Source organism: Panthera pardus, unplaced genomic scaffold (genome assembly GCF_024362965.1).
Source record: "Panthera pardus isolate Hobbes unplaced genomic scaffold, ASM2436296v1 HiC_scaffold_16, whole genome shotgun sequence".
NCBI classification, from domain to species: domain Eukaryota; kingdom Metazoa; phylum Chordata; class Mammalia; order Carnivora; family Felidae; genus Panthera; species Panthera pardus.
This window is the reverse complement of record NW_026526721.1, coordinates 121,007,435-121,019,759: the sequence shown is the minus strand read 5'-3', so window position 1 is coordinate 121,019,759 and position 12,325 is coordinate 121,007,435. Positions and strand designations below refer to the sequence as shown.

Genomic DNA, 12,325 nt, shown 5'->3' with positions numbered 1-12,325 from the left:
AATTTTTTTTAAGAGAAAAGCTACGTTAATTCTAACTTTGAAGAGAATCCCAGAAGTCTGTGATTTTATCTGTTTTGACCAGGATGTTGTTTATTCTCTTAATAAACTAGTATTGGGAAAATATTCATTCAAACCATGCCTGAGCCCACCTTGCAGAGCCTTTCATTCCCACACCCGCCCTTCCTGTTGTTCACCCTTCTTTTTATTTGGAAGGGTATTATTACCTTTTTAAAGCTCTTCTTTCCTCTTGCCAGAGTAAGAGTTCTTACAGATTCTATATGTGAGTAAAAATACATGTTCAGCCAAGTAGCTTAACTTTCTATTTCTTTCTGAAAAGTCTGAGTTTCTCTTAGAAATTGTTATTTCTATCTGAAGGGAATCCTTTTTTTGTAACTCTGTTTATATATAAAATATGGTAAGGATTGTGAAACCATTTCCCGAGGACATACTGTAAGCAGGATTCTTCCTCTCTAAAAGAAGTTATAATTTGCCGCTGTGACTCAAACAGAAGTTTAAGACAAGAAAAAGCGCTTTACGTGCACCCACAGATATTTGCAAATAAAGTGCGTGTGTCTCTATTTCCTCATAACCTCTCAAGCATTCTCTTTGATTAAATTCTCAAAAACTTAAGTATTTGTGTATAAAACCCCTTCTTAAGTACAAAATATAATTGAAACTTTTCCTATTTTATTCACTCTACCTCATTTTAATGTTCTTTTCATTCTATTTGGCAGTAACTGTTAGATTCCAATTAGCCACTATTGTATACCACACAGGTGGAAGACAGTGTGACAAAATGGAAAGGCTTTTGCACAAGAAGTCAGAAAATTTAGATCCTAATTTTCATATGTGGTTGCTTTACTGACCTTGAATTTTATTTCTATAAAATCGAAATAAAAGTTGCCATGTTGATGCCTATGGTTGTGAGAATTCAGTGAAATATTTTTAACAGTGTTTTAAAAACTGTTAATTGCTACACAAATATAAAATACCTGTTTACCATCAGTCACTCAGGTGGCCATTTTCATAATATACCTTTACCAAAAGGCAGATATGAAAGTCTTAAAGTTTTTAATTTAAAACTATTAAAGGTTTTCCTTTTTAATAGTTTTAACAAAAAGTGAGACAAGAAAAGGCTTTGATAATTTGGTATAAAATGAAATTTGAGTTTTATATTAAAGATGTAATTTATTAAAATTCATTCTTATGGCCAGTATAAGTTTGGTAAAAGATCTAAGTCCCCCAACTCTCAAAAAGTAGAAATCTCTCTGGAATATGTAATTCTTGGAGATGGCATTAGAGATTAGTATTAGATAACAGGATTTAATTCAGTTGAGTGTGTAAAACTCATCTCTGAATCATAAAATCCTGGAAATAGCATTTCATTGTTAGAGATAATGTCAAGATTTTTTATTTGTTATGAATGATTTTCATGACCATGAGTTATTAACCTTTACAAGTTTTTTGCTTAAATGATAATTAGTAAGGTCTCTTTAAAATACACTTTAGGGGCGCCTGGGTGGCTTGGTCGGTTGAGTGTCCAACTTCAGCTCAGGTCGTGATCTCATGGTACATGAGTTAGAGCCCTGCATCAGGCACTATGCTGACAGCTCAGAGCCTGGACCCTTCTTCAGATTCTGTGTCTCCCTCTCTCTCTGCCCCTCCCCTTCTCATGCTCAGTATCTCTCAAAAATGAATAAACATTTTTAAAAAATTTTAAACACACTTTAGATTTTTTTTTTTTTTTTGACATTTATTTATTTTTGAGAGACGGAGGGAGACAGAGCATGAGCCGCGGAGGGGCAGAGAGAGAGGAGACACAGAATCTGAGGCAGGCTGCAGGCTCTGAGCAGGCTCTCAGCACAGAGCCTGATGCGGGGCTCGAACCCACAAACTGTAAGATCATGACCTGAGCCGAAGTCAGACGCTCAACCAACTGAGCCACCTAGGCGCCCCAAAATTTTAAACGCATTTTAGAAAGAAGAGTACATTAGTGGCTGGGAGGATGTAGAACACCTTTCAGGTTAATATGGTACTATTGGAAATACTGTTGTTTGGCCCCAAAACTGATACAGGAATACTAAATTAACTTTGTGAGCCTAGAAAAGAAGAGTAGCCTACATTTCATACAAATCCTACTTTGTTAATAGATTTGTTCACTTGCATACATTTTATTGAATTTTACAAAATACCATGGAAATAAGAGCAGTTGATGGAGCCATCCCGAGAAGGAATGGGTTCAGTAGGGATTCCGCCTAGTAGTTACTGTTAGTGATTAGATGGTGTATCCCAAGCACAGTACCAAGTACTTAATATACATTTTCTCATTTAATCTTCAGAAAAGCATTATGAGATGTAGGTAGCCTTAATAACTCCATTGTACAAATATAGAAAATGGATTCATAGAGGTTAAATGACATCTCCAAAGTCATAGAACTATTAGGTGATGGAACCATGGTTCCAATAGAGATCTTGTCTGATTCTAAAAAAGCTTTCTTGCTTTCCACTATTCGTACTGTTGGGCATGAAAAGGCTTCAGCAGGTTATTAGGAGAGAACATCTGAGTATAAGGAACAGAAGCCTACTCAGAGTAGCTTAAAGAAAAAGGGAGGGGCATTTGAAAGTTCCTAGGGAACTTCTTAGAGTATAATTACAGGAACTTTGGTATGGCCAGTGAGAGCTGGAAGTTGTCAGGCATTTACTTAAGAGGAGCTGCCTTTTAAGTGGAGATCAGGTTCTTACAATAATAATCTAGATACAGTTTACATAGTCAAAATTATTTTTGAAAAGATTTTAACTTCTCATAAAGTGCACTAAAATATTGGGTAGTTTGTTTTTGGTTGACTACTACATAAAATAGTTGGCTTGCATTCGGGACCATGGTGAATGAAAAATATGTATTGTATCTTTTTTTAACGTTTAGTTATTTTGAGAGAGTGTATGAACGTGAGTGGGGGAGGGGTAGAGAGAGGGTGGGAGAGAGAGGATCCCAAGCAGGCTCTGTTTTGTCAGTGTAGAGCCCATCGTGGACTCAGTCCCATGAACGGCTGAGCCAAAATCAAGAGTTGGACACTTAACTGACCAAACCACCCAGGCGCCCCTATATTGTATCTTTAAACTGTGGACTTTCACTCAGTGCAGCAGTAGATACTGCAAGGGGCACTTGGGAACTGAATCCACTGATTCATATTTTCTTATTCATATGCTCACTATGCTCATTGAGTATAAGTGCTCACTGTTTAGTGTTTTTTCCTTCCCTCTTATTTTGTAAAATGAATAGTTAATATTTCCTATCTTGTACTCTCATTTTAATACTATTCACTTTGCAAAATGAAAGGAACAAAACCCACTATTTAATGATGAGATTCCCTTGTATTCATTTGTATATCTGATGAGATTACATGTTTCTCACTTCTGCTTCTCTCTAATCTCTTCCTGACAGCTAAAAAAATGCCCACATCAGCCTGAGTTTACGTGACCCTACAACCCCTCACCTTCTAAGATCTGATTTAGTTCTCTGCCACAATTTAGAGAATTTGGCCCAACTTGGGTCATATGTCCACTGCATTCTAATTGGTATGATTGGGGCAAAGTTACTGTAAAGCAGTCTATTTTGGGACTTTGGGTAGGCATCACCCCTAAGAAAGGGTTTGGGTGGAAGAAATTATTGGCATCTCTCCCTCAGAGGGGAAGATGTTTGTTTCCCAGCTCTACCACTAATTGGCATTTGTACCCAAAACAGTTGCTAACCTGTTGTTGTCTGAGAATCTTCATCTGTGAAATGAGAACTTCATTGTATAGGATTCCCTTCAGTTCTGAAGTTGTAGGGAAGTAATATGCAGAAATGTAATTTAGCCTTCAAATGAAAAGATCCCAGTAGTAGTAAGATGGGTTTTATATCAAAACAGTTGAAAATTACAAAGAACACTAACCTCTTACTTTGGATTGTTTCCCGGATGCTTTATTATTGCCATTAAAAATGAAAATTATTTTCAGGGTGCCTGGGTGGCTCATTCGGTTGAATGTCTGACTTCAGCTCAGGTAATGATCTTGGAGTCTGTGCTGACAGCTCAGAGCCTGGAGCCTGCTTCAGATTCTCTGTCTCCCTCTCTCTCTGCCCCTCACCCGCTCACATTCTGTCTGTCTCAAAAATGAATAAATGTTAAAAAAAAATTTTTTAATGAGAATTATTTTCAGTTTTCAGACATTTGAGATATTATTAATATTTCATGAATGTATTTTTTCCTTTTTTTTTTCTGTTTCTTTTTTGTTTTTGTTTTGCAGTTTCTCCCTCCATTTGAACCATTCTCTTCCTAACCCTCTCTTATCTGCCTTCATACCCCACAATGGGCCAGAGGGAGAACACAAAAGACTCTCCATAATGTTATCCATGACGTTGTATCAATAAGTCTGGTGGACATTTTTCAGTCCCCCTCTTACATGATCTTCCAGCAGCTTTGATACAGTGGACCACTCTTCGTTTTTGAAGCATTCTCTTCCTCAGTTTCTGGTTGTGGTTATCATCCTACTAAACTTAATGTTCTTTCTCCTACTCTTTTCCACATAAGTAAAGTTAATATGGATTCTGTGGGTGCCTCTTTCTATAAATCCTCTTTTTGGCTTCAGTGATCAGCAGCCATGCTCTTAGCTATATAGTCCTAGAATTCACAACAAACTTGAAGTATTTTTCCTTTCTTTAGTTCTTAGGTGCTGTGATAAAGAGTATGCCTTTACATAAGACTGATTAAACCATATCTGTTATCTGGAGAAGTTGGTACTCTCATTAATTAAGGGTGTTTGTCTCATACAACTTGTACAAGCAGTAAATCCAGATGCGCTGTCAATCATGTCTTTTTGATGTAATGACTTAGTTAATAAGTCTTTACCAACAAGCTTATCTTGAATTTCTGGATCATGCCATAAGCTATTGATTGTTTTATGGTTTTTTTTTTAATATGGCCTCTGTCCTACACTTTAAACAAGTATTACAAATAATAAATGCGATGATCATACCTAATAGTACATACATCTGGGGTTTTTTACATGCTTGATTAAAAGACAGTGAACATAAAGGTATAATTCATTGTTGCAGGTTAATTTTGTAAAAACTTCATTTGTAAAATTGTAAATGTGAAATAACAGGGGCCATTCTAGATTGTAATAAATACTTCTTTTTAAAAAAAATTTTTTTTTAATGTTTGTTTATTTATTTATTTATTTATTTATTTATTTTAAAAAGAGAGAGACAGAGCATGAACAGGGGAGGGGCAGAGGGAGAGGGAGACGCAGAATCTGAAACAGGCTCCAGGCTCTGAGCTGTCAGCATAGAGCCCGACGCGGGGCTCGAGCTAACGGACCGTGAGATCATGACCTGAGCCGAAGTCGGACGCTTAACGGACCAAGCCACCCAGGTGCCCCAATAAATACTTCTTTAAGGAGAAGAACAAATCTACCCATAAATAAGAGAGATTAAGTAAAACCTTTATTTTGTTTTTCATCTGACAGCTAATTGTGTCCAAAATGATTTACTATATATGAAAATATCTGTCAGATAACAAGAAGTTGGGATTTTCCCTCCCCCCCATATAAAGAAAACTTACCACCAGTTAAAATATACTGAGTTCTTTTATGTGGAATGGTTGTTATAATGTAGTATTTTGTGATAAAAACTAAAAAAAAAAATCTAGACTAAAGAAGTTTTTAAGTATGTGCATTGGGTTTTGCCCAAATACTTGTAATTCACCTGAGTTTCTGAACCTGTATGCAGAAATTCTCATGATATCTTCTATAAAAATACAGATTTTTGTGTGAAATTTTGTAAAAGTAATTGAAATAAAGTTAGCTATATTTAATATAAAATATTCAACTTTCATATAATCCTAGAGTAATATAAGTTCCTAAATATGCTTCCTAGTACAAATTAACGTGATATAATTGCATATATCAACTTAACGTAATCATTGCTACAAGATATATATAGAATAGCTCCCAAGAATTTGGTTTACTTTATTTTTTTTTTAATTTTTAATGTTTATTTTTGAGAGAGAGAGAGAAGCAGAGCATGAGCTGGGGAGGTACAGAGAGAGAGGGAGACAGAGAATCTGAAGCAGGCTCCAGGCTCAGAGCTGTCAGCGCAAAGCCCGATGCAGGGCTTTAACTCACGAACTGGGAGATCATGACCTAGCCAAAATCAGACATTTAACTGGCTGAGCCACCTAAGCACCCCTTATTTGGTTTACTTTAAATAAAACATAGAAAATACCTTGCCAGTTATCTAATCTTCCCAATATTTTCTGACATATATGAAAAGTATACTATTATGTCATTGAACCTCCCTTAGGAGATTGGGTAATAAGAAAGCAGTAATGGACCAAATCACATTGCATATTTATCATCAAAAATAGTTTCTTATCAGAGTCTTGTAGTTGGTTCATTGTGGCTAATGTCTCTGTTTTCTCTAGTTGCTTTTAGGATTTTCTTTTGATCTGCTTTTAGCAGTTTTACTATGCTCTGCCTTCATATGGTTTTATGTTTATCCTATGGGTGTTCATAGGGGCTCTTAGATCTCTGCCTTGATGTCTTTCTTTAGTTTTGGAAAATTCCAGGCAATTATTTCTTTATCTTTTTTTTCTCTCCTTCCCTATTTTATCTGTCTCCTCTTCTGGGACTCCAATTACATGAATAATAGACCATTTTCCTATGTTTTCCTGTGTCTCTTATGTTTTCCCCCTCTCTGTGCTTCACTGTGGATATTTTCCATTGACTAATTTATCTCCCATCTTACCAGTTCTCGTTTCAGCTGTGGTTAATTTGCTGTTGAATACATCATTGTGGTTATTTTATTGCCTAATTCTAAATTTTTCATTTGATACACTTTATAGTTTTCAGTGTTTTGTTGGCTTTTTCATTTTGTTGTCTACCTTAGTAAATATTTTAATCAGCTATTTAAAAAAATTTTTTTTTAACATTTATTTATTATTGAGAGATGGAGAAAGACAGACCGTTTGCAGGGGAGGGGCAGAGAGAGGGAGACACAGAATCTGAAGCAGGCTCCAGGCTCTGAGCTGTCAGCACAGAGCCCAACACGGGGCACGAACTCACAAACCGAGAGATCATGACCTGAGCTGAAGCCGGATGCTCAACCGACTGAGCCACCCAGGTGCCCCGTTAAGCAGTTCTTTTGACCTCTGTCAGTTAACTCCAACATTTGCACCTCCTATAAATTGACTGCTTTTTGTTGGTTTTTATTTTCATTTTTGTTTTTGGTGTATGTCTTCTGGCATGCTTCATAAGTTTTGATGGAATGCTGGACATTGAAAAATATGAAATAGTTTATATATAACTTGAAGCTGTGGATGATGATTTTTTTTTCCTTCAGAGAAGATTTAGTTTTTTTTTATAAAGTTTTTTTTAATTATTTTTTTTTAACGTTTATTTATTTTTGAGACAAAGAGAGACAGAACATGGACAGGGGAGGGCCAGAGAGAGAGGGAGACACAGAATCTGAAACAGGCTCCAGGCTCTGAGCTGTCAACACAGAGCTCGACGCGGGGCTCGAACTCATGGGCCGTGAGATCATGACCTGAGCCGAAGTCGGATGCTTAACCGACCAAGCCACCCAGGCGCCCTGAAGATTTAGTTTTTTACTTTTGGCATATCTAGAGGTTAGGGGTTTGGCTGATTCTAGGCTAGGTTTTGGTCTTTGTTTTTGTTTTGTTTTGTTTTGTTTTGTTTTTAACATTTGTTCATTTATTTTGGGAAAGAGAGAATGAGTGTGCATGCATACACAAGCTGGGGAGGGGCAGAGAGAATCCTAAGCAGGCTCTTTGCTATCAGCACAAAATCTGACATGGGGCTTGATCTCACTAACTGTGAGATCGTGCCCTGAGCCGAAATCAAGAGTCAGACTCGTAACCGACTGAGCCACCCAGGCACCCCAGTTTTGGTCTTTGTAAAGGCTGGTCAGTGTTGTTCACTCTTACTCTTTAGGCATAGTCCTTCGAGGTTCCAACAGAAAGCCTGTGTATTTGCCAGTGGCACTCTACCTTGTTGGGCCTTGGGCTCCAGTTTTTATATGCCCAGCACCATGAGACTGTAGACTGCCTTGTTTAAGTTCTTCAGCCTCTCAAGCCACTGCTGCAGTTAGGGAGTCCCATTCAACAAGCTTCTTCAGATGCCCCACCAGCAACTTCTACTAATATATTATTGGCCAAAATTGTATCATATGGCTGTCCTTAGCCACTATCACCTGGCTTCAGAGGAGACTAGGAAATGTTTTGCTGAACCCAAAACTACCCTCTCCAAAAACAAAACAAAACAAAACAAAAAATACCTAACTTGTTTTGCTATAATCCAAATCTATAAAATGATGACAGATGTAAATAAAACCAAACTTTTGTATGAATGTATTAAGGAATACTAAATATTTTCTCTAAGATGTTCATAGATTTGGGTTTTTAATACTGAAAAGTAGTTTCAAGTAATTTTTTAAAACTTTATTTTTCCTAAAAAACAGGACTCTTTGGTAGTAGAAATTTTTTAAATCTAGATGAGCAAAAAAATCTGAAATCCTACCACCCAAAGATAACTTCTGTCAGTGTTTTAGTAGATGACTTGTAGTAAATTCATATAGTAATATATATAGTATGTTTCATTTTTCCAAATTAACATTATACAACCTATTTTCTAACTTGTTTCTTTTGCTAAGTATCATGTACATACTTTCATGTTAAAGTATACAATGAGGTAGTGTTTCATAGTTTAGAAATGATAATTTCCTTGATTTAACTTATAATGCTTTTTTTTAAGTTTATTTCTTTATTTTGAGAGAGAGAAGAAGAGAGGGAGAATCCCAAGCAGGCTCCCTGTTATCTGTGCAGAGCCGTACACAAGGCTTGACCCTGAGACAGAGAGACAGAGAGACAGAGAGAGAGAGAGAGAGAGAGAGAATATCCCAAGTAGGCTCCCTGCTATCAGCACAGAGCTCGACCCCAAACCACAAGATCATGACCTGAGCCAAAATCAAGAGTCAGATGTCCAGCCAACTGAGCCACCCTGATGCCCCTAATTCATAATGCTTTTTAATTTTAGTGTTCCACCCTGACAGTATATGTCTTGTGGTTACCTATTCTGTCCCCAGTCTTTTCTTGACCAGGTTAAATACACAATTATGTTATTGCTGACTAATACCAAAGGAATGGTCTCTTCAACAGCCAGTAGGAATAATGAACGTATTAGGTAGGCTCTGACTGAATGATAATGATTCCTAGTAGAATCCCATTAAATATATACATTTTTTATTTCTAGGCTTTACTTGATGCAGTGCTATGATTTTTAGTTGTGAATGGAACTATTGTACTTTTTTTTCCTACTCTTATTTTAATAGTTTCAGTTGTTTTAGAACTAGGGTAGATCCTAGATATTTCCTGAGAGACTGTTGGGAGTGCCTTGTTAGCATACAGTTTCTACCATTAAATGCATACATGTTAAAATAGTAAAATTGCTTTGAGCTGCAAATGTTGATGCAGTTGGCTAGGCTCACTTAGTAAGTGACACATGTATGCTGGCCTGACAGCAAAGATGATTCAAAATTCGAGTTGAGTAATACTAAAAATGACTACAGGGGCGCCTGGGTGGCTCAGTCGGTTAAGCGTCCGACTTCGGCTCAGGTCATGATCTCGCGGTCTGTGAGTTCGAGCCCCGCGTCGGGCTCTGGGCTGACAGCTCAGAGCCTGGAGCCTGTTTCAGATTCTGTGTCTCCCTCTCTCTCTGACCCTCCCCCGTTCATGCTCTGTCTCTCCCTGTCTCAAAAATAAAATAAACATTAAAAAAATTAAAAAAAAAAATGACTACAATATCATGAACCTCTTCTGGGTCATTGTCTAGTAGTAGGGGTTGTGAATATTAAAGTAGAATTAATGACCAATTTTATAAATTTTATGTGAATTTATCGATAGTTGTGCCTGAATTTTTAGTGGAAAATTGGCTTAGTTTAATTCCAGTTCCACCTAACTTCCAATTTTACTACTGCTGATGCTTTTGTTTCTTTAGAACTTAGCTTTCTCATGCAGACTTTTGTGTTGAGATCCGCCAATCAGTGTTGTTGCTCCTCACTACCCATCGAACCCTGAGCTTTGTAGTTAATGCACCTCAGATTCACTCTTACGGAGCAAACCCTTATAAGATAGTGAGGCCGATTCAGGTTAGATTACTGTGAAAGAATGTCTGAAAGGGGTTATTCCAAAGAGGAACAGTGACTTGATAATGAACTTTCCTACCTCTGATGAAATTACTTACGTCATCAGCCCCTAGACATCACACCCCTGAAATCTCTACTGTGAGAATTTGTCATGTCAGCTGGGTGGAGGTAATCCAAGACTGATTCTTAACCACTTCAGAATTGCTCATAACCAGTTTAGAATTGCTCATCACTGGTGGCAGCATGAAAATATCAAGCTCCAGATTGTATTGTCCCTAAGCCTTCATTTCATGAGAAGTTGAGTTTGCTTTAAATTTATATGTAGTACTGGATTTTTACAACTCCCATTTATTAACAGCTAATTAAGAAAGTACTCATTTATTTTCGGTATCCCATTTTTTTCATTAGGGCTCTTGGTCCTATATTATCTTTTGTTTATTGTCTTCGCACTAGATTGCGAGCTTCTTATAAGCAGTGATTGTTGTCTTATATATCTATTGATTCCTACCCAGCCCTACAGTGAGTGACTATTAAAATATAGTAGATATTCCATAAGTCTTTAATTTTCAGATAAGTGTTGACAACTTGAGTCTTACTAGCTTTAACTTAGTTTTATTTTTCAGAATTGTATGATTTCTCTCGACGTATAATGATACTGCCTCTATCCTTATTGATGGTTTAGATTTTCTGGAAAAAGCATTCTACATTTTATAATTTGCTTTCATTTCAAAATTTCCTAAAACATAAATGCTACCTTTTTTAAAAAATCTATGGTAATTGAGATTCATAAATACTTTTTGAACTGTGATTGCATTCTTAGATTTGAATGCCGTGTCTGATATAAGCATTTGACTAGATCTACATCGTTGGTTATTAGTCATTTAACAAGTACTTAATATGGGCAAAGCCATGTGCTAGGGATCACAAATTTAGTGAATAACTAAATATTTTAGGTACCATTTGAAAAAGTACATACCTTTAATAATTTGTCAGCAAAATAGACTACTCAGTTTGCCAATTTTTTTTTTCTCATTATAGGGTAAAGTTCACCTTGAATTAAAACTGAATGAACTGATAACAGAGAATGGAACTGTGTGCCAGCAGCTTGTTGTACAGTAAGCATATTTCTTTTACTAAAATCAACTGGAAATAATTCTCCATTTTGTATTCTTTGAACCTTAAGCCCACACCTTATTTTATATACTTCAGAAACTTTTTTGAAAAATGAAACTCTGCTGTGTTGTTCCTTTATTAAGTTGATTTCCAGTTTGTTTTCTTATATCTAGTCTACTCAGGTTGTGATAAGTCATTAATTCATTCAGCCTTATTTATTGAATGTGGGTTAAATGATAGAGTTAGGCAAGGGGCTGTTAACAGGATCATGGATAAACGTGTCTAACTACCTGGCAGAAGAGAATTGGAAAGGCTTCCTATTAGAGGGCCTTTAGAGAAGAGACTGATACCACAGAGCTGAGCATTAGGAACCCTGGGACTAAAAAACTAAATGGCTACCTTGAGAATGTATTGATTCTCACCTACTTAAAAATTCCTGTTTTGCCCTCAAGTCATTTTCTGTGGTTCAGACTCTAATCTTCTAACTGCTCTGGAAATCTGTTCAAGCCTAATTCTCTCTTTTCTCTTCCACCCAAACTTTTCCTATGTGTTATCAACAAACTACTGGATATCCCTGACTTCTTTTTCTCTTTGTATTAACTAATAATCTGAATATCCCCTGAGTTACTGTTTCCTTTACTGCCTTCTCAATTAGATGCTGTTTTCTCCCATACCCACTTACCTTACAGTGGGGTGAGTGTTACTCTCTAGACTATAATTTATTCTCCTTATTATGAACACCCCAGCCCCTTTGAGGCATTTTCCCCTCCCTCTCTCTATTTATTTATGTTTATTAAATATATAATATTACTTTTTTTAGAACTCTTTTTTTTTTTAAGTTTATTTTGAGAGAGAGAGAGAGAGAGAGTGCAAGCAGGGGAGGGGCAGAGAGAGAGGGAGAGAGAGAATCCCAAACAGGTTCTGCACTATCAGCATGGAGCCCAACATGGGGCCTGATCCCACGAACTGTGAGATCATGACCTGAGCTGCCATCAAGAGTTGGACATTCAACCG

The 12,325-nt window shown here is 36.7% G+C and overlaps 1 protein-coding gene across 2 annotated transcripts in view; it reads left to right on the top strand.

The window, feature by feature from the left end:
* RASA2 (RAS p21 protein activator 2) overlaps nt 1-12,325 on the top strand; it is a 122,453-nt gene that overhangs the window by 42,322 nt on the left and 67,806 nt on the right. For both annotated transcript variants that reach the window (XM_053903766.1, XM_053903765.1), the window contains exon 5: nt 11,237-11,313. In XM_053903766.1, the coding sequence (XP_053759741.1) occupies nt 11,237-11,313 (77 nt within the window). The remainder of the gene's footprint in view (nt 1-11,236; nt 11,314-12,325) is intronic.